The sequence below is a fragment of the Budorcas taxicolor genome, chromosome 5, assembly GCF_023091745.1.
Source record: "Budorcas taxicolor isolate Tak-1 chromosome 5, Takin1.1, whole genome shotgun sequence".
Lineage (NCBI taxonomy): Eukaryota > Metazoa > Chordata > Mammalia > Artiodactyla > Bovidae > Budorcas > Budorcas taxicolor.
Window position 1 is genome coordinate 87,423,726 of NC_068914.1, and position 23,782 is coordinate 87,447,507.

The window sequence follows — 23,782 nt, forward strand, 5'->3', positions numbered from 1 at the left end:
GAAAGTGCAGTGACTAAGTTCTAGGAGTTCAAAACATGTGTCTTTCTAACTAGGGGTAGGGGGATGGGAGGTGGGAAGTTCATTCCTCCATCGTTACGGCTTTGGTTAAAAGAGAAATCATAGTTGATTTGTCTTAAGCAGAAAAGAACATGTTGATGTTCCAGGAGGTGTTGAACTATAGCAGGAAAAAGATGAACCAAATCAGGTTAGGAACACAAAATCTCTTTTCCACCCACCTAACCACTCCTTTTTAATCCAAATTTTATATGAACTAAAGCTCAAATCCTCACACTTAAATTTGACAAGTTTATGCTGCCTACTTGAAGGCTTAAGTGCTTTGCTTTTATACCAAGCAATAGATGCTATTTAGTTGCCTGCAAAAAAAAAAAAAAGCTCATTTCCATATTTATACTTGATTTCTACAAGAGTTTACTTTTCTGTTAGTTTCTAGCTATGTTTTCAAAGACATTGGAATCAAATATGGTCTGGCTAAGACAAGTTGTCACTTGAACCCAAGATTTCCTTTTTAGGAGGACATATGAGTTTCTACTTATTTAACAAGCAAGCATTTTCAGATTCTCCAACTTACCACTCATGTATTTTAAAAACATGTATTAATCATTTCTTTTTTTATTTTATTTTTTTAATTTTAAAATCTTTAATTCTTACATGTGTTCCCAAACATGATTGCATCTATAAATTTGCCTCTGTCTTAAACAAGGCAAAGTATTACAGTGAATTTAAGTATATTTTACAAGCAAAAAAAAGGGAAATTAAGCTACTTCAAGCAATAGAAGTCTTCCTCACATAGTTATAACCACAATTGAACTCAAAGATCCTTTCTGTTCTGTTTTGTTCAACTTGCCACCAAGACTCACTTGAGTTTCAGGATAGAAGTTTTTCATAAAATATTTTTCAAAAGGCAAATATTTCTTTTGTCTAATTTACAAACTTGGAGTGCATTTTTTAAGTCTTGAAAAATAAATAACAATGATTTCAAAATTCAGACACCTACAAGAACAGGTTTTGCTGAAGACTTTTTTTTTCTGAGACAATTACTATTTCTTTCTCAGGATTCTATAGGTTGACTAGGATCAGCTGGGTGGTTCTTCTTTTCCACGTAGTATAGGCTGAAGTCATTGCAGTGGTTACATTAAGCTGGGAATTCATCTGCCTCTGGAATGCTCAAGATGACCTCTCATTCTCCAGAGCCACTCTCTTTGTGGTTTTTCATCATTCACTATCTTATTGTTCAGGGCTTTCTTCATCACTGGAGACAGCTCAACTAAAGGGAAGAAAAATCAGGTTTCAACAAAATGTAATTTTAGATGAGTGGGAGCATTCAACTTGATTTAGCTTTATATGTTTTTCCTATTTGTGGATCATTTGGTTTCCAGCTAAATTTTCTTTAACCTAAATCTGTAAATTTCACTGAATTATAAAACATATAAAATTATAATTTATATAAATTATAAAACTCCATTGCATTATAAGATGTGATATTAGTAGATGCATTTTTAAAAGAATAGGTAAAATTAAACTAAATCACTCATTGACATTTTATTCATGCTATTTCTCTACCCTTTCACCCCTCTAATAGTAAGCTGTTAATAAACAAACAAATAAATAAAACTATTTTCCTTTTATTACCTACCAAATAATTTTAGATATTTTGATGCTCTCCGTTGATTTCAGTAAAATATAAAGTCCTAACAATTTATATGGTTAAAGTGGTACGTTCATCAGATTTTGACAAAATAGACTGGATTTTTAAAAAAGATTTCATGAAAAAAGGAAGGAAATGATCTCGACATTGTTGCTCTGTTTATGAATGCATCATGAGACTGCACCTGTTTCACTTTTGTTTAAAAGTTGAGAGCAGTATTACAGCACATAAATCAGGGTGTTGGTGTTGTGGGAGGAGTCTGAAAACAGTAAGGAAAGCGTCAGAAACAATTTCCTCAACACAGAAAAGAGCAGAACTCTCTCACCTACGAACCAGGTAGTTTCTGAGAGAGAGCTCGAGGGGCATCAACAAAGGCTGGGGCCCAGTATGCCATGTCGGGCATGCTTGCTCCTATACAGGAGATAAAGTAGTCTTAATGTATGAGAACAGCAATCCGATGTCTCAGATCAGTTTGAGAAGCAGCTCTGGCAGCAGGGGATGTAGGTGTGTTCTACTACACTGGATGGAATCAAGCTAAAAATATGTTTAGTGTCTGATAAGAATGCCAGTCTCCTCAAGCTCTCATTTAACGTCGGACTTTCTGTTTTGCTTTCAAAGAAAAACGTTTTACAAGGGCAGCATGAAGCGGACAAAATCTGGAGCAAAGAAGGATTTTATGCTGTTGTCATTTTTCTCAGCATCTTTGTTATTATAGTAACGTGTTTGATGGTAAGTTTGTTTCTTTATATATTTTATGTTTTACTGAGCCCACCATTTGACATTACTGAATACACTGCCATTAAAAAGAATGTTGGAAAGACTGGGAACAGAAGCAAGGCTCTGATCCTGCTAGGTTGCGAATATTTCACATCTAACAGCAGAGTGAAAGCTAAGGGAAAACCTATGGAATTATGGATTCTGACCTGCAGAATAAGGCTATAATTGCACTGAGGCTTTTAGTAACTTGATCAACCCTGAGAATGAAGCTTCAGAAACTGATTTACCGAGGTCACTGAAACCCTCAAAGTCATTTAAACCTCATGGGTGCACTTTGGACTTACTTTATTTCTTCTTTTATATCATCTTTATGCAAGTTGGGAAAAATTTTAAAAGAAATATGTCTTGGGGTAAATTTACTTCTTAATGAGTAAAAATGAGGTTTTCTTATTTTTAATGGGCCTTGAAAGCACTCTATGAAATTCCAGGCATGAAAATGAGATGATTATAGGCTAAAAGGCTAAACAATCCATAATCAACTAATTCTTAGGTGAAAGAATAATGTAAAAGTATAAAAGCATACACTGCAAATAGCTCTGTAAATGACAGTTATAGATATGAAGCCTTTAAGAGTATATTTCAAAATTTTTAAAACAGAACTCCAAATAAACTTAAACACCCTAAAATAGGCAGTGCTTCTTGGTGTTGAATGAATTAACAGTTACCTTTCTGACAGAATGACAAAATATTGTTATTTTGAAAATTCTGTGATATAGCTTAAAATATTTGAAGTTTATAAATGGGTTTTAATATCTTTTTTCCTGTGTGCTATGTTCTTCTTAATTTTGCACATTTCCAAAAGGATTCCCTCCTTAGTTTTTAAATGCCCCCTGCAAAAGACATCACTCCAGTTATGCTTGCAGCAGTCAACAGTGTTGCCGTGTGTCTTAATGGGTTTTGTTTATTTGTGCTCCTTGTCCTGGGAAGGGGTTTATATTAGAAAGATTAGGGCTCAGTTTGGAAAGATAGAGGCTGAGTGGGTCTAAACTTGAAGGGTAAAAAACGATTAAGGCCTTAAATAGGCTAAAGATTGGCATATTTCCTAGAATCTAAGCTTTAGAAAGTAGCAAGTTTCTAGTCACCCTAGAGTTCCCATCATCATGAATTCAGAAGCATCTCCTATGGGTCAGGCAGTCAGAAAGAAGATTTCTACAAATTGTGACATGATCAACAAAAGAATAATTTAAGAATAAGAACACAGATTTATATAGCTAAATAGTGGAGGTTACGGGTAAAAAAATTTAATGAAACTTGGAGGTTTTACAGAAATTTTGACAGACACCTCTGGACATTTTTTAGGTAGTATAGGATATGGTTTCTTGTTATGGTTAATTGTGTTTTAAAATATGTGGTTCTTTTTTTTTTTTTTTTTGTAATAGAGGAAATCTCAAGTGTTGTCCTCTATCTTATAAGTCACAATTACAGTATTTTTCTGCTGGGAACATTGGGGGAAAGGAAAATAGAAAGGGATACAGAGAGATTCAAGTGGAGATTGTACCATGTCTGACTCTTTGTGACCCCATGGACTGTAGCACTGATAGATCAGTTGGTAAAGAATCCACCTGCAATGTAGGAGACCCCAGTTTAATTCCTGGGTCAGGAAGAACCCCTGGAGAAGGAATAAGCTACCCACTCCAGTATTCTGGGCTTCCCTTGTGTCTCAGCTGGTAAAGAATCTGCCTGCAATGCAGGAGACCTGGGTTCGATTCCTGGGTTGGGAAGATCCCCTCGAGAAGGGAAAGCCTACCCACTCCAGTATTCTGGCCTGGAGAATTCTGTGGACTGTATAGTCCTTGGGGTAACAAAGAGTTGGACACAACTGAGTGACTCACTTCACTTCACTTCACTTCAGACTGTCGCCCCTTAGGTTCCTCTGTCCATGGGATTTTTAAGGCAAGAATACTGGAGTGGGTTGCCATTTCCTTCTCCAGGATCTTCCCTACCCAGGGATAGAACCTGCATCTCCTGCACTGGCAGGCGATTCTTTACCACTGTGCCATCTGGGAAGCTGCCTTTTTCCGGAAGTAAACACTTAAGATCCAGAAGAGCAAAGTCAAGGGTGAAAGGAAGAAAGTGGGAAAGCAGATTCCTGAGCAGCTCGTGAGCACTAGAGGCCTGAGGGAGTCAGAGCAGAGGTTGCTATTAACTTGTTAGATATGCTTCAAATTCTGTATCTCTAGCTCAGGGTGGATCCCCATGTATCCAACATGATTGGATAAATTCCCACCCTACATATTGGTCTCCAGTAGCAATAGAACCTGTAGTCACCACACATTAAACTCCCTGGGGCCAGGGAAAAACTGACCCTTCTTTTCCCAATAGCTGCAAAGCATCCATGTAAAATTCAAAACTCTAAGTCTGCTCCAACGTTGCCGGAAGAAACCGAGAATGAAATGTTTCAAAAGTGTGTAGGCAATTGCTCCCTTCAGGGCTGGTAGGTAGATTCATCAATTCATTCAATCCAGGAATTCCTGCAGTGGGTTCACTGTGAGCCTGTTGGACCTTTGGGCAAAGGAAGGAACAAGATAAGGTCCCTGTGCTCATGGTGCCTATTCTCCAGAAGACAACAGAGACAATAATTCAGTTGCTGTTTTAAAAAAATTAAATAGTGGTCATATTCTATGATTCCTAGTATATGACATTCTGGCAGAGGCAAAACGATAGAAACAGTAAAAAGATCAGTGGTTGTCAGAAGTTGCGGGGGAGAGATGAGTAGTTAAGACTTTTAGGGCAGTGAAACTTTTCTGTGCGATTTTACAGTAATGCGTACGTGACATTATGGATTTGTCAAAACCCATGGAACGTACAGCATCAAGAGTGAGTGAGCCCTACCCTACGTTCTAGACTTCAGTTAATGATAACGTATCAATGTTGAGTTAATTAGTAACAAGTATGCCACACGAATACAAGATGTTAGTAATAAGGGAAGTTGTTGAGGGAGGTGGGGAAGGGGGCAATATGAGAGCTCTGCTCTCTGCTCAATTTCTAATAAACCTAACACTGCTCCTAAAAAATAAAGTTTGCTTATTTTGTAAAGAATCAAAAGCATTAAGTGCGATGAAGAGCTCATGGTGAGATAATACTGAATGAGTGGAGCAGAGCAATCAAAGACAACTGAGATATCTGAAAAAGTAGGGACAGGGCCTCCCTGGCAAAGGATGTGACAGGTGGAGCATGGAATGGAGCAGCTGAAGCTGAGGCAGGAGTCCTCTCTGGCTTCCAGGAGAAGGGCAGAAGCTGTTTCAGACAGAGCTTCGATGTGATCTGATTTGTGGACTTAAAAGATCAGAGTCTCTGCTAGTGGAGAGTGGTTGGGGATAGAACTTGGGGTGAAGTGTTGGAGCAGGTATTGTATTAGCCTGATGAGAAATATGATGGTGGCCCTGAGTTAAGGGGTGGGGGTAGAGATGGAGAGGAGTGAAGGATTGGGATTTATTTGTAGGTGGAATTGAAAAGACTTGCTGTGTACTGATTCTCTGGGAGGAAGAAAGAGAAACGAAGGATGACTCCCAGGTTATTTGACTGACAATCTGGATGGTTGTGTTTCCATTTCCTGGGAGAGGAATCCATTCAAGATGGGGAGTAGTGAGACAGAAGAAGCACTTTTGATTTGTATTCCAGTAGATTTTGAATAAATGAAAGAAAGTAGTAGAATGATATGTTTCCAACAGGATCTTCCATTTTAATGTGAAAGGGTCACTTTAAAAAATAGCAGGGGAATCAGCAGTATAGAAAGGAATTAATATTGATAGAAAAATAACTACTACCTGTTACACAGTAATAAAATGAAGTTAAGTTTATCTGATACAACTTAACCACTGACAAGTTTACATGGAAGACTGGTCAAATGCGATTCTCTAAAATAAGCTTATCTTTGTACATGTTCAAGTGTTTTTGATAATGATCTTGATTTAAAGTAAGTTTTTCCCTTGGATCTCTCTGTAATAGTTACACTATCGCTCTTGTAACTTTCAAAGAAATATATTCTGGTTTCTGTTTCCCATAATTTTGTTGATTCCATGGCAAAGGAAAAGATATAACTCAGAAATTTCCCTCTGGCATTAATTATATTTATGAAAGATCAAAGGCCATTATTTGTGTCCAAGCCTTCCTCATATCATAGAAATAAAAAGCATGTGGTTTTATTATGAAATTATATAGGTAAATTGCTGTCACGGAGGATTACATGCTCTGTAACAATAACAAGGCTTGGCAAAATTTTTGAAATATGGCATATTGTTTACTTTCCTTAAAATTAAAAAAAAAAGTATGTTGCCAGGCGTAAAATTAGACACACATGACATTTTCAAATGTGTGACTTATTTAGCACCTCTCAAATGTGAATGCAGAGTGGGTGGCACAGCAAATAGACAAATACAATTTTCCAGGGAAAAACGTGTGGGCAACTTCCAATCCATTCAGTCTGTTTTAGGTGGAGGAATATATTACTGAGAAGAATTAGTTCTTAAACTGGAATAAATAATAGAAAGAATGCAGTTTATCACCTTCATTACATCTCCAGTGCACTTAGAAGTTTATTAACAAGTGCAGAAGTATTTATGCAGTTAGGTAGAGCTGTCTACAGATCAGATTGCTACTGGAAAGCAATTTTATTTTCTTGGTTTTTGGCTGTGCTGGACCGTCCTTGCTGCATGAAGGCTTCCTCTAGCTGTGGCGAGCTGGGGCTGCTCTTCATTTCGGTGCACTGGCTTCTCACTGCAAAGGCTTCTGTTGTTGCAGAGCACAGGTTCTAGATGCTCGGGCTTCTGCAGTTGCAGCGCGTATGCTCAGTAGTTGTGGCACACAGACTTAGCTGCTCTGCAGCACGTGGGATCTTCCTGGACTGGAGACTGGACCCATGTCCCCTGCATTGGCAGGTGGATTCCTGTCCACTGCACCACCTGAGAAGACCTGGAAAGCGATTTTAGAAAACACATAAAAAGTAGATGCTTGGGACAATAAAATCTCTGCCTTGTTAGCCCCATAGAAGAACCATCAATATGTCATTGAAAATGTTTGTCTAGTCATGATCTTGGTAGTGGACAAAGGAAGCTCTCTATTGGACTACCTGAACATAAGATAGCCTGAACATCACAAAGAAAATACATGTCGAAGGTGAACATATATAGCCACACTTTTCTAATGTTACATGTAATTCCTAGTGGTTCAGGAAGTGGGACTAGATTCCGAGCTGGAGTGCTTTGGTTACAGAACCACTTTCCAAAGTAGACATATCTCTCAAACTAATTTTCTGGGTTTTTTTTCTGTATTAATAGAAACCATTCAGCTCAAAATACAACCCTCTCAATAATAACAAAAATAATATAACAACCATAATAACTAGTTTCTTCCAGGCAGTACTAACTGTACTTACTGCCTGGTACTAAACAATATATTTTTAACACACTTCATTGACATACAAAAAGCTGTACATGTTTAATGTAAACAATTTGATGAGTTTGGAGATAAGTATACACCCATGAAACCATCACCATAATCTATGTCATAAATGTATCTATCAGCTCCAGTAGTTTCTCTTTTCCTTTTTATTTATTATTATTTTGTATTGTGATAAGCACACTTAACATAGTATCTGTCCTCTTAGCAAATTTTTAAGTATACCAAAATTTATTAATTATAGACTTTATGTATAAACACAATGTATTTTAGTTTCCTAATTTTGCTGACAAGGAAACCAAGATTCAGAGAAGATAAGTGGCTTGACCAAGAACAAGCAGTATGTGGGTATATGTGTGTGGGTGTCTGAGAGGAGAGGTTGGAATTCAAATCCAAGTCTATCTGGATTAAAAGTCTGGGTTCTTGCCCGTGATTTTATATGTAAAGGGATCACACTGTAGTTTCTTCCAATCCTGTCACTCTGTCTTGTGAACATCTATTTCGGCCACAAAGGAGTCTAGAAAGCAATGACAATGTCTGTGTTAATTAGAGACATTCAACTCAGGCAGACGTAATAAGTGCATACTACCATACCTGCTGTCGACACGGCTCTGTTTTTACACCTAGTGTCTGGTACTGGACATGATTTTTACACATCTGTCTCTTCTGGAAGCCTGTGAATTCCGAAGCTAGGACTGTGTGCCATCTTTGCCCCCACAGTGTTGTTTCTGTAATGTAGTAACAATTGATTCACATTTTATTCAACTGAAAGAAATGAATAAACTGTTTCAGAACTAACTATAAACTACTGCAAAGGAGAAATGCTAGGACTGTTAAGTTGGTGGCATGCTCTTAAGATCTAAATATATTTTAATCCAAACAGATGTTTTGTGTGTTAGTCACCTATGTGTTTTTTTATTGAAATATATTTGACGTCTAACATTGCATAAGTTTAAGCTGTACAACTGAATAAGATTTTTAAAATGAAAATTATAAGCTGCAAAATAACTTTATAGGATTATTTTAAGCTTCCTCTCATTGGTTTCTCTGGTTCTCTTCCTCCTGTTACTTTTTTTCCCCTGCAATAGTTTTGATTTTTATAGATTCTTTCATTCAATATTCCATTCTCTTTCTTCTTTCAAATGATCAAATGAGTGTGTTGATAATCCCAAGATTTAAACAGCAAGTTCTTAAAGGGAAAGTTATATTGACTTGCCATTCCAACGGCAAGCTTTTAGGTGGAGTTTGAAAACAAAGTGCATTCATATAGAGAAACATGCATATGGTATATTCCAGATCTCAATCTGCACAGAGAAAAATTTCTGACAACACTTTTTCAGAGGCTTTGGGAAAGAGATGGGGAGGAAGATCTTTGGGGATTTAGAAGACACTGTAGTGGAGCATGATTATAGGCATACGTCAGGAAGCCTGGATTCTAAACTTCATTTCTAACTTGCCATAAGTCACTGAACCACTCTGGCTTTAAATGTGAAGTGACTTACTATACCAGGTGATTTTTAAGGTCCCTTATACCAGTTTCTTGACAGCAGCACTGCTGACTTGTTGGCCTGGATAATTCTATCAGGAATGGGGGTTGTCCTGTCCACTGTAGGGTACTTAGCATTCTCTCCAGCCTCTGCCCACTGGAGGCCAGTGTCACCCTGCACACACCCTAGTGCACGCTGTACGTGTGTGCATGCTAAGTTGCTTCAGTTGTGTCTGACTTTTTGCAACCCCCTTGACTGCAGCCCGGCTGGCTCCTCTGTCCATGGGATTCTCCAGGCAAGAATAGTGGAGTGGGTTTCCATGCCCTCCTCCAGGGGATCTTACTGACCCAGGATCAAACCCGTGTCTCATGTCTCCTGCATTGGCAGGCAGGTTCTTTACCACTAGCACCATCTGGGAAGGCCCAGTACCATGACCAAAAGAGGTTTCCAGATGTGGCCAAGTCTCCCAGCAGGGCAAGATTCCTGCTGGTTGGGAAACACTTCTGTAGAGCTTAATTCCATGACAACTGCTCTATAGGCCAGGTACCAACCTCTCCAATTCTTTTCACATTTTGTCAGACAGACCAGCTCTCTCCGTTAAATATTTAAACAGTGTCTTAGGAGTATTGTATATTCTCCAGGTTCTGCTTCCCCTAATTAAAGATGTAGAAATCAGTTTTTACACATACTACACAGATATAGATTTAAAAAGTGACCTCTAACCGGAGATGAAGTAAAGAAATGATTGCAAAATATGTGGCAAGGTTCACCACCAAGAACATAAGCTCATGAATGGTATAGAAGGACTTTGAACCAGAGTAATTTTCCACTAACACCTGTCGTGGAAGTAGGGAGAAGGCTGACATTTTCTTGGCTTTCTCATTTCCATTTTAAAAATATTTATTTATTTATTTGCCTTTGCTGAGTCTGTGTTGCAGCAAGTGGGATCTTTACTTGTGGCATATGAGATTCAGTTCTCTGACCAGGAATTGAACCTGGGCCCCCAGCATTGGGAGCTCTCAGAGTCTTAGCCACTGGCCCACCAGGGAAGTCCTTCTCATTTCGGTTTTTGAAATATCCTTCTCCAAAACTCTAATGTAAACAGACAAGTGAATATTTTGATTTATGTATTATAAGTGAAGTGAAGTTGCTCAGTCATGTCCCACTCTTTGCGAGCCCTGTGGATGGAGAAGCCATAGGATTTTCCAGGCAAGAGTACTGGAGTAGGTTGCCATTTCCTTCTCCAATATGTATTATAGTTGACTGTGAAAAAGCTTAGAATATACAATATATGCATTATCCTTGATTAAATAGATTTTTGTAAATATATGTCTGTTTCTTTTCTCATTCAGGAGAATAACTTACTATTAAAAAATAAAAAGCTGTCTCAACTTAAATTCTAATTTCCTCATCTTTTAGTAATTATGTATTTATCTTAATGCATACATGTCATCTGATTGATATTGTTCTATTGGGGGTTTTGTTTGTGCAGAATGTTGACAAAGTGCTTTTTGAAGGTTATAGAAACTGAAAAGCAGCAAGTTGAAAAACATCTCCCCGTCCTTAGGCATTATATTCAGTATTTTCTATCCTACAGAAAGTAATTACATGCCACTTAATATTGGACATCTTTTTTCCTCATGCATAATATTTGTCACAGGAATATTTAGAACCCATTGTTTCAAAAATTCAAGATTTAGCTTTACCGTTCCATAGTCAACTTTTATACCATCAGTATAAAAGTTACCACGTTATGCAAAAGTGAACTGACATAAAAGGCAAGAAGGACTCTCCTTAATTTCCTGGCAGTTTGATTTATAATACGCATTTCTAGTTATACCTCATTTTTGCATAGTCCTTTTCCTTAAAAGAACTTTCTTTTTAAATATTTTTATTTATTTATTCATTTGGCTGTACAGGGTCTTCATTGCAGGATGTGGGATCTTTAGTTGCAGCTTGTGAACTCTTAGGTGCAGCATGTGGGATCTAGTTCCCTGACCAAGGATTGAACCCAGGTCCCTGGCATTGTGAGAGTGGAGTCTTGGTGACTGGACCACCAGGGAAGTCCCAGAGAGAACTTTCAGTGCACAAAGATGTACTCTTAGACTTGGTGATGTTCAAACCCATTGCTAGAATCACATGGGCAGCAGATGGTGATTTCAGAGTTGATCTTTAAGAACGATGGTGTGGCAAAGAGCATGCACATAAGGGGTGGGAAGTGATCAGTCCTTCGAAGCAGAGGGGCCTTGAGTTTGGCTTGCCCACAACTAATTGCTGACTTTGGAGCAGCCACATTAGTTAGCTAAACTTCAATTTCTTTCATGTATAATTAGGTCAGAAGGATCTCTTTTTTTTAATATATAAAACCTGTATGTATGTTATTGAACACACTGATAATGTTGCATTTAAGAGCTGAACATTGTGAACATGTAAGTTAAGTTAAGTGAAGTCACTCAGTCGTGTCCGACTCTTTGCGATCCCATGGACTGTAGCACACCAGGCTCCTCCGTCCATGGGATTCTCCAGGCAAAAATACTGGAGCGGGTTGCCATTTCCTTCTCCAGAGGATCTTCCTGACCCAGGGATCAAACCCAGGTCTCCCGCATTAGACGCTAAAGCTCTATGGGATGCTAGTATAATCCTCATTTTATTAGTGAGTGATGACCCTCAGGTTGGGAGGGGTCAAGAAACGAATGTGCCCAACGACCCACAGCTGCAAGATACAAAAGAGAGAGAAACATCAGGAACAGAGTTTAAGTAAGTCTTCCAAATTAATGTTGTGACTTGGGAGTAAAATGTTTGAATCCTAATTTCTCAGCTTCTGCTATCATAGAGGTCTTCTCTAGATGTGAGTCTCTACCATAATTTTGTGCAGTGACGCTGGGACGGTGGTGACCTTTTCTTTCTTTTGTCCCAAGCACACAGGTGGGTGGGACAGCTGAGGTTCCAGACTCCTTAGAGGAGCCTGTAGCCAGAGAAAGAAGGAGGCCATTCTTTCCTAATCTCCTAAAGTCCTAACCTCCATTCCCTCTGTATCCCTAACTAAAAATATGTTCATTCATTTTTTTTTTTAATTTCGTTGCCCTCCTTCAACTTATTTCTTGTTATTACAATCTGAGATGTTGGAACTACATAAATTTATTTTTCACTCTACATTTAAATAATTCCAGGGCTCCCTTTCATATTACAATTTCTATTTCTTCAGTTCTTCATTTGGAGTCATCTCTCTCATGACTCTGAGTAAAGTTTTTTCAGGAAGGGTAGACAGGTAATCAGAGAAGGCAATGGTACCCCACTCCAGTACTCTTGCCTGGAAAATCCTATGGACTGAGGAGCCTGGTAGGCTGCAGTCCATGGGATCGCTAAGAGTCAGATACGACTGAGCAACTTCACTTTCACTTTTCACTTTCATGCGTTGGAGAAGGAAATGGCAACCCACTCCACTGTTCTTGCCTGGAGAATCCCAGGGACGGGGGAGCCTGGTGGGCTGCCGTCTATGGGGTTGCACAGAGTCAGGCACGACTGAAGTGACTTAGCAGCAGCAGCAGACAGGTAATACGGAGAAGGCAATGGCAACCCACTCCAGTACTCTTGCCTGGAAAATTCCATGGATGGAGAAGCCTGGTAGGCTGCAGTCCATGGGGTCGCTAGAGTTGGACAGGACTGAGCGATTTCACTTTCACTTTTCACTTTCATGCACTGGAGAAGGAAATGGCAACCCACTCCAATGTTCTTGCCTGGAGAATCCCAGGGACGGGGGAGCCTGGTGGGCTGCCGTCTATGGGGTCACACAGAGTCAGACATAACTGAAGCAACTTAGCAGCAGCAGCAGACAGGTAATATATCTTATGAAACCTTGCATATTTGAGAAATTGTTCCTGCTGGCTTTACTCACATGAATATCAGTTTATCTAGGTATGGGATTCATATATCCTCTCTAATATGCATTTTTTCTCAAAATCATAAAAATAGCTCCATTTTCTTCTCACATTAATTGACATACTTTAAAAAAAAACTAAGAATTTTTTTCATTCCATATCCCTAAATTCCATAGAAACAGGATACAGTCTATTTTGTTCGCAACGGAATACTTTGTACTTCACACAAGGCACGGAAAAATAGTTTTGAATATTTGCTTCTCTCTTTTATTCTGGTTTATCATTTACCATAACTCTTCTCTGAAGTCCATATCCCATCTTTTCTCTTGTTTTCATCTTCGTTTCTCCTTTGCTGTAGATTCCATGCAGACTCTCAGCTTTGTCATATCTACCACTGATTGTATTTTCTGCATTGTCAGTTCTGTTCTTTATTGCTTAAAAGAAGATTTATGCCCTGCTGCTGAGTTTTCAGTTCTTTGAATTCTTTTCTTCTTAATTTCAGTCTAATACCTTCTCGTGTTAGACTGTTGTGTTTTTGTTTCATCCTGATTCTTTTTTTTATAATTGAAGTAGAGGAGTTATCATCAAGAAAGGAGAAAAAACTATGAAACCATTATACTGTACATCTTAAACTTTAAATGTATACAATGTTATATGTCAACTATATCTTAGTAAAACTGAAAAAACTATATTAATACATATAAAATATAAAGTTAATATTTTTAAAAGAAAAGAAAAAAGGGGGCAAAGGGGCTTATGAAAAGGAAAGCCTGAGGACAGGAAGGACAAACCTTGCTCACTTCACAATTTGGTCCACTGGCGTGTCCCAGCAAAGTCAATCCCATTCTTTTAAAAGTTTTAAAACTTTCTGAATTGAGTTATCCATTCCAGAAAGAACTCTGAGAATGAAGGAACATAACACTTTGGCTTTTTTCCAACACATATTAAAATTTTAAAGGAGCAAGAAGTAAAAAAGAAAATTCTGATTTTCTAAATCAGATAATTCTAAATTATCCTTTCACATGTGCCCTAAAATTTAATTTTTTCAAGTATTTATTAGATACTCAATATGTGACTAATGCAGATATTTACCTACATTAAGAACTTGTGGCTTATAGCACTGCTATGCTTTAATTAATACTTTATGAGACTTTCTTCTTACACATTGTAGTGGTTGCAGATCTCTCTATAAATGTCAGAAGTCTGTATATCATGGCTATTCTTTCTATAAGTTTTCCATGTCAGTCATTTTAAATTAGAGTTTACATGTGATCAAACTGACATTGGATATGTTTATAAAATTAGCCATATTTGCTTTCGAGTTCTATTTGAAAAGCAGAGTCATGGACATATATGTTTAATATGTTTGTACTCCTTGTGAGTGCATGTTTTCTCGGTCACTTCAGTCGTGTCTAACACTTTGCAACCCTGTGGACTGTAGTCCGCCAGGTCCCACTGTCCATAGGGTTCTCCAGGGAAGAATACTGGCATGGGCTGCCACTTCTTCCTCCAGGGGATCTTTCTGACCCAGGGATTGAACTGAAGTCTTCTGCACTGCAGGTGGATTTTTAAACACTGAGCCACCGGAGAAGCCCTTTGCACTCCATAACTGGAAACAAACTGTATCCTTTTGAAGAAAATCTTCAGTAGTATAAAACTGAGAAATCATCCTAGGAAACTTTGCTCACTTACTTTGGCTTGTCTTCTAAGTTGGGATGGAGATCATATTCTGTTGTTGAAAAACTGATGGAAATTCTTTGTATCTCCTTCCATAGATTCTTTACAGATTAAAAGAAAAATTTCAGCTTTCCCTGAGACAAGATAAACAGAAAAATCAGGAGATCCACCTATCACCCATTGTGTTACAGCCTTCGCATTCTGAGGACAAGACAGCCAACAGCATGGTCCAGCCTGAACAGGCACCAAAGGTACTGAATGTGGTTGTGGACCCTCAAGGCCGATACACTCCTGAGATCAAAGCTACCACCTCTGTCTGCCCTTCTCCTTTCAAAATGAAGCCCATAGGACTTCAGGAGAGGTAAGAACTTTTTCTAGATTCCCCTGACAGGTTGCTTTTTTTTTTTTTTTTTTGAGTATTCCTAACTGAGAAGGATAGAACTAGAGATGATTGGCATACCGGGTAGAATCGTTCACCACCAAATGAACACTAGGAGGAAGTGGTTTTTCTTGTCCCCTAAAAGAGTCTAGCTGTGTTACCAATAATCTTTTAGTCACATCTGATTTTGATAAGACTTGGGTCTGGTGTAGACCCAAGTCGAGTCTTCTTCAACTACAGGACAGCTTCTATAATCATTTACTGAGTGCTTCTAAAGGCCACTGTTCACACATAACACTATCATGTTTAATTGTCATCAAAACTCTGGTAGATAGAAGGTATGGGAATAAGAATATTTATTAGATATAATAGAGTATTTCCCACCAAAGACCACATTCTTATAGGAAGGTAGAAAGAGTCTATACTACAAATAAATTTTTATAAAGTTTTATCTCTGCTTCCCTTGAGCCAAACAAACAGTAAATATCTCAAGCTTCATGACGTTATTTTTGTTGTTTACCTGCCTTTGTGATATACTTGTACTGGTACGTTCCCATTGAAAGCAAATTTAAATAGGAAAACTAGAATATGCAAAATATTTAAATGAGGGGCTAATTCTTTGCTTCCTCAAAATATTAAGTAAAGCTTTCCCATGGTATGTCTTAAAATAAGAAGCTTTGTGCTTACGTTTGAAATATGATTGCTATTATACCCAACACTGCACATTAGGGTGGTGGGGAACTGAGAGCTTCTCAAGGTTCATTCTCCCAGGTTCGTCCTCCGCTGGTTTCCCTGGGTCTCCATTTTCTATCACTGTCCTGGTTGTTGCCTTAGGTTTTTAGATCATGTATGTAAATTTTGATTGTATTTTTTATCACATGCACACACATATACCCCATATTTCAGAAAATATAGTTTGGGGCTTTAAGAACTGCAAAAGACCAAGTGGGTAATTCAAATTTCTTTGAAAGCATTATCAAAGAACAATAAATGAAGTGAAAAGAAAGGAGTTTGTTGCAGTGATCGCCAGAGTTCTATAAAAGAGTACTTTGACTCCATCATGGAAGGGAAATGGAGAACAATCAAGTCATTCTTCCTACCTCCACCCCCAGAAGACTTGGTTTCCTTATGAATCTACTTGGGTCTACATGGACCATTCTCTTACTTAGATGCCACCAAATTGCTGTCTGGGCTGCAATCTTAAAGGGCAGACAAGATGAACTTTCTCCCTAAGGCCAACCGGAAGAATGACTTCAGACCCAGCTCTGCCATTTCTGGATTGAGTGATTTCAGATGAATCATTTTACCTATCTGGGTCTTGCTTTCTTCTTCTGCATATGAAGGAGCTAAACTTGACTTCTTCACTTCCTTCAGGCTTTTCTATGCTTGTTACCTAAATTAGTTTCATGCCTTTATGTTTGCTTCAAAGAGAAACCTTGAAGAAGTTGTCTGAGCAGCAGTGGTATAGCAAGCTCAGGGTGGCAGAAAAGATCTGGTCAGATGAAAGTGATAAGGGGGTCACAAAGATGATTTAAAGTTGATAATAAAACTGACTGAAAATCAGATTAATTTTTATTAGCATCATGCACCACCAGTTCTGAGCAAGGTCAGCAGTTTAGTCCTCTGGGGAGAATCTATTTCCAGTATCCTGCCCTTTGTAGGCTACTGCTGGGCATGTTTGAATTTCAAGGGGCAGAAAGTTAAGTATCCATTAATTCATTTGAATGAAGTGAATGTTTAAGAAAGGATTGCACAGGGATGGTGTCTTGCTCCTCTTTGTGGTCTACGTGGGGGACTCTGGATACTAAGTGTGTGATCAGTGTTAAGTGGATTCCCTGCCTCCTGGTCTACAGACTTTCCTGCATCCCCACCCATTGCCTTCCACTTCCTGCCTTGAGCAGGAAAAAACTCTTCTCCCCACAAGGGCTCCAGCTCCTCCCTCCCCACCCTGATCACTTTATCAAATTTCTTCGTCTATGTTCAACTGCAACATTTTTGCTGACGCAATACCCTTAGCATGAAAATGGTTCCCTTTTGTATCAAAGAAACTCCCTTCATCCAGTCCCTCCTCTGATTTTTATCTCTTCTTCCTTTCTCAGATGTGTCTTAAATAGGCAATTTATTTGGTGCCTCTATGATCTGTAAGCCTCCATCCTCACTGTTTCTCTCATATCTTTTTGCCAACTATGTCAGTGGTCTAACCACCAAAATCAAAGCACATGTTTTGTTTCTTTTTACATCCAACATTAATGCCCACTTCCTGTTTGAAACTCTCTCTTCCTTTGGCTTCCAAGACATTAGTTTTCCAGTTCTTGAGTGGCTACTTTTAGGCACTGATGAACTTTCTCCCCATAACTTCAGAGTTTCATCAGAGGTAGATTGAGCTGAAGCTACTTCTTTAGGAATCAACCATGTAAAAGGCAGTAAGAGAAGAGGAAAATTGTCTTGGATTACCTGTGTATGGTTGGACTACCCAGAAAAGAGACAAGTGGTCCTGGGGTGAGGAGTGGAGGTAAGGAATAGGCAAGGAATATGGAGAAGGCAATTCAAGCATCACTTTCTCTTGAAAGTCATTACCTCCTTCTGCTTCTTCCTCTCACCCACCTTCCAACCTGGATTCAGTTCCCTCTCCCCCATGCCCCTCTATCTTAGTGCCATAATCTTAAGTGCATATAGTATTTATAAACTTCTTAGGTAAATGTTTTCATTTAATCATCTGTCTTACCCCATAAACTCTAAGCTTCTTTAGGGCACATATATGATTTATTTGTCTCTTCCATATAGAACATAATTCCTAAAAAGCAAGAGCTCCTGTCAATAAATGCTGTAATGAATGTATGAATGTTGTATTGAATAATTCTCAAGTTAACAGCCAGTTCTTGTAGGGAAACACCTTCTTTATTCCATTGTCTCTATTCTCATCCTGTTTTTCTACCATACTTCCCTTGCCAAGATGTCATAGTGATGAGGGTTTTAAGAGTGGTAAAAGATGAGAGATATACAGTGTTCCGTATAGTAGAAACTCTCCTGAGAATTTTAAGCCTTAAAACATAATTTATGTTTATATGTTCTAATGGTGCCTTTAAAATAGCCTTGTGTTTTATAGCCTTCCATCTCCTGATCCCAAAGTGAAATAATAATCCTCTGTTTATTGCGTGAAAGTCTGGCTTCATTAAAATCACTATGAGATCATAAAAGCTGCATTATGAGTCATTTGTCCCCAAAAATCTTTTGGGTCATACCATATAAATCTCTCATCCCTGAGGGGGAGAATCTATTCCTCTGACATAATTGATAATAGAATATAATTTTAAATTAAAAATAAAGGGAAATATAGAGACTAATTGAATATGCTTGACTGAGTACAAAGGGTATACCCTGAAAATTATGCAGATTAAAGAATTATAAGGGGAGGGACAGAGCAGTCCCCTTGTTTTCCTCTATTTCCAACTAGTCACCGGGTCATATTGATTCTTACTACTTGTATTTCCTCATTTTCAATTCCTCTCTTTGTAGCCATCACCCTGGACCTAGCTCTCATTACTTTATATTTGCATTATTATGTCCTATGATTATAAAAATGGCATTAAGGCTAATGGGATTATATATTTCACATATATGACTTTATTTCATCATTTTTGTCTGAGATAATTCTCTTCCCTCCCTCAGTTCATACTATACACTCTTCAGATTTATCTTGCTATAACAATACTTGCATTATGTTACTTTGGTGTGTATGAATCCTCACTCAATATCTCCCTTTTGCCTGCAGGATAAGGCACAGACCACCTTGATGAGCCTTAGAAGTCCTGTACTATCTGGCTCGGAATGTTCTATTTACCACAATGCCCCCAAATAAACCCTGTAGTCTGTTCTCAGTGGGCCATGTCCCTGTCTGTGTGCACCTTTGTTCACCTGGTTCCTCCTCATCCTCCTTACAGCTATCTCTAGTCTCCAGGTCCCAACACAAAACTTACCTTCTACCTTTGGCCATGACCCCTACTGAAGCCCACAGTGTTTTTTAACACCTCTGCGTTCTCAACATGTACCACACTTCTAGCAGTGATTTTAATTAAAGAATCATTTAGAAAAGGACTGAAATGGGGTTTTGATAGATTGTCCTGTCCCCTCACCTGCTTGTGAGAGTCATAACGACAGGTACAGGCTCAAGATATTTCGGTGTGTTTCATATTCCTGTGTGTTCCATGGTTCCTGTAGGCACGATATATTGTAAACACTTCAAAACTATTATGGAGTTAATTAATTGAACTGCAGGGAGATCCAACCAGTCCATCCTAAAGGAGATCAGTCCTGGGTGTTCATTGGAAGGAATGGTGCTAAAGCTGAAACTCCAATACTTTGGCCACATCATGAGAAGAGTTGACTCATTGGAAAAGACTCTGATGCTAGGAGGGATTGGGGGCAGGAGGAAAAGGGAACGACAGAGGATGAGATGGCTGGATGGCATCACTGACTTGATGGACATGAGTTTGAGTGAACTCCGGGAGTTGGTGATGGACAGGGAGGCCTGGCGTGCTGCAATTCATGGGGTCGCAAAGAGTCGGACATAACTGAGTGACTGAACTGAACTGAATGCTCCTTTACATATGAGGAGCTCAAATATTTATTTTAAAAATTCCATAAAAACAGTCTATGATAAACTACTGAGCTGGGTCTCTGTGTTAATACTACTTGACATTTACTAAATAAGTGACTCAAAAGGTTAATTAAGTCCTTTTGGTACAGTTTTCCCTATCTACAAAATAGGTATGATGGTATCTGTTCCACCTTTTTTCAAAGGATACCATAAAATTAACAATCAATATAGGGACCTTCCCTGGTGGTCCAGCAGTTAAACTGCTTCCCCCGCAGGGAGCATGGGTTCAATACCTGGTTGGGGAACTAAGATCCCATGTGCAATGTAGTGCAGACAATTTATTTTTTTAATTTTTAAAAAGTTTTTGAATAAAAATTTAAAAACCCAATCAATACAAAATGATATTATTCTTTTAAGAAGAAAAATTAAATCTAGTACTGTTTTCATTTTTCATTCTCTGATCTCATTCCATAAGCCTGTACTAAGTCAGTTATTGGAGAAGGCAATGGCACCCCACTCCAGTACTCTTGCCTGGAAAATCCCATGGACAGAGGAGCCTGGTAGGCTGCGGTCCATGGGGTCGCTAGAGTTGGACACGACTGAGTGACTTCCCTTTCACTTTTCACTTTCATGCATTGGAGAAGGAAATGGCCACCCACTCCAGTGTTCTTGCCTGGAGAATCCCAGGGACGGGGGATCCTGGTGAGCCGCCGTCTATGGGGTCACACAGAGTTGGACACGACTGAAGCGACTTAGCAGAAGTAGCAGCAGCAAGTCAGTTATATTTCTGAACTTAAGAATGTTGAAACTTCTTTTAAACTGAATTGATACAGTTGAACCTGCTATTCAACATCATAAATATTTTTAACTGTTGCTTGACTTAGAGGTTTTCTCATCCTGTTTATAAATTTGGTTACTTAATACTATTTAATGATTAATATTAAATTGAATCAATTCTCATCTAACAAAGAAATTCATTTCCCACGTGAGTCCATGAATTTGAGAGCTACATTCAGGTGCTTGCTCCACACCTTCTACGTGTATAACTTGCTTGTTCACCAGTAATGAGAATAGCACATGCTGTGCAAAGGTCTTGTGACAGTTGAGCCAGACAACCAACACCACAGGCTGGCTCAGCAGGAGGCCACGGTTAGCTCCTATTCCTTCTTCCTTTGTCCCATTCCTGTCCTCTTCAAATTCTTCTCTTGTCCCTCTCAAGGAAACTGTATTTTATAGCTGGTTTTTGCCAGCTTCCAAATGCCCAGTAAACAAGAGATCACACGCAGCTCTTAGAATGGTACACTTTCTTCTGTACGAAGACAGAGAACTTGTAAATAGAACTTTCTGCAGATTTCTCCTTTAGGCTATTGTGTGACTAATGGAGCCAATTTTATGGGAAGGAAATCAACAGGTAGATTCACATTATTTCCTCATTTTTCTCATCTGATTTTCTATTAGAAATAAAAAGCGAGCGAAGGCAATTAGAAAACTGTCCAGAAAGGAAGGATGGACTCATTATAACAAGGCACTCTCACTCCTGACTTAAATTTGCCTCAGAAATGAGTGAATGGGCCAGTAGGCGTATGGCGTTAATGGAGGTTTTCTTCCTATCATAATCAAAGTCTCCCTAGACCCCCTAGGGTCACTGACACCCAATGACATTCATTCTCTAACTTTTCTTACACTGTACCACAGCATGGTTTGTTCTGGTGTCCATAAATACTGTGCAAATGATGAAAAAGCACCCAGGTATGTGAGTTTAAAGGTTTTGTTAGGGGTTGCAACCTGGCTGAGCCTGGGAGATGTCTTTCAGAGCTGGAAAGATGTCTGCAGTGGAGGAAGCAATGGAAACGCAGGCATCAAGAGAATGCTGAGTATTCTACACCTAAACTCAAAGCCTTTGTTTACTGTCATTTCCTTGAAGCAAGGGAAATGTCTTGACACCCACCCCCTGCCCTCCCCTACAGAGAGACATTTCAGTGCTCAAAAATTTTAACATAGGAATGCTGTGCAGTGTTCAGTTGCTCAGCCGACTCTTTGTGGCCAGTCCATAAGGACTGTGACTTGTAACCAGTCCATAAGGACAGTTTCCTCTGTCCATGGGGTTTCTCCAGGCCAAGAATACTGGAGTGGATTGCCATGCCCCCCTTCAGGGCTTCTTCCCAACCCAGGGATTGAACCCAGGTCTCCGGCATTGCAGGCAGATTCTTTACCAGCTGAGCCACAAGGGAAGCCCAAGAATACTAGAGTGGGTAGCCTATCCCTTCTCCAGCAGATCTTCCCAACGCAGGAGTCAAACCTGGGTCTTCTGCATTGCCAGAGGATTTTTTTTACTAGCTGAGCTACCAGGGAAGCCCTTAACTTAGGAGACACATACTTGATTGTTCCTCAACTGATCTCCCTTTGGAGATATAAAGTAAAGGAAAAAGTGTAGAATGTATACAACTGAGCATCAGGGTACAAAGCATAAAAAATACTCTAGAAATTAAAATCTGTATTCACCAAATGGACCCATGAGTGAAAGAGGGGTTGAACTCCCTCATTTTCTGTTTGGTGAAGCTGAGAGCCAGAATCTCCTTTCTTGGTCGTTTCTTAGGTGTTAGATGAGGTTCCTTCCCAGGCGGCGCTAGTGGTAAAGGACCCGCTTACCCAGTGCAGGAGACAAAGGGACGCGAGTTCAATCCCTTGGTTGGGAAGATCCCCCAGAGGAGGGCACGGCAACTCATTCCAATATTCTTGCCTGGAGAATCCCCATGGATGGAGGATCCTAGAAGGCTTTATGGTCCATAGGGTCACAAAGAGTCAGACATGACTGAAGTGACTTAGCTATGCCCTAAAAGCAGCCTGACAAGGATTCTTGTCCCAAGTGATTTAGAGAGAGCTTCTGGGAGAAGCCTAAAGGAAAGCAGGGAAAGCAAAGAGATGCTTTCCACTGACGTCTGGCCGCAGCCTGATCACACAGGGAGAGCTGGAATGTGAGATGTTCCACCTTGAGGGCATCTGTACCCCATGTCAGTCAGCCATTGACTTCAGGCCACCTGAGGATGGTGGAGGCATTACTCCTGGGTACTGCTGGACTAGGCCACTCCCATCAGCCGGGGGCATCTCCAGAGAAGAGGCAGCTGTGTGTCATCCTCGGTCAATACTCCCAGCAGCTGGGGAGAAGAAGGTGCAGGCACCCGCCTAGTAAAGGTGATCTGGGTGGGGAACCAAGAGCGTTCCTCCACTCACCAAAGGTGATGACACCAGTCACAACAGAGCCAAGTTTATACTCCCGGTTTCCTTGATCTTTCCAGGCTGTTGTGCACATACCATAAAGCCTCCTTCAAATAAACACTATTTGTTCTAGTGGAATTTAGAACCCGGTACCATGGAACACGGTCTATCAGCCACAATTCATTGGCTCAGCCTGACAATATGAAGATAATAACATAACAAACAACCATTTAGAGATCAATCCTACTGAACTCCAAGTAACATCAATGAAATTAACTCGTTGAGATGTAGTGACCCTTTATATGCACTTTCTCATTTAATCCTCACGAGGGACTTATTATCCCCTCCTTACAGTCAGGAAACAGAGTTTACATTATTGCCAAAATAGTGGAATAGTAAATTTCTGGGGATGAGAAAATGACAAACAGAATTCGAATCCATGCAGTCTGGCTCCAGAGAATGATCTTCTAACTGATCCTATATTGTGTGTGTGTGTGTGTGGTGGTGGCGGAGGGGAGGTGGTGGAGAAGTTTAGGGGGTGTGGCACATTCCTATCTTTTATGCAAAATAAGTGAAAAATATATTATAAATCAGTATGTTTATGGAGTGTCATGCTGTTATTCCTCTTAACAAATTTCATGCTTGGCTTTTGGAACACTTTTTGGCTTCTAAATCTTGTAGAATTCAGCTTTATTGTGTATGTCTATA

General features: G+C 39.4%; 1 protein-coding gene across 1 annotated transcript in view; it reads left to right on the forward strand.

The window, feature by feature from the left end:
- Positions 1–23,782, forward strand: part of PTPRR (protein tyrosine phosphatase receptor type R) — a 275,894-nt gene that overhangs the window by 153,886 nt on the left and 98,226 nt on the right. Inside the window, exons 5-6 of the mRNA XM_052640206.1 lie at positions 2,285–2,395; positions 14,981–15,243. Of these exons, the coding sequence (XP_052496166.1) occupies positions 2,285–2,395; positions 14,981–15,243 (374 nt within the window). The remainder of the gene's footprint in view (positions 1–2,284; positions 2,396–14,980; positions 15,244–23,782) is intronic.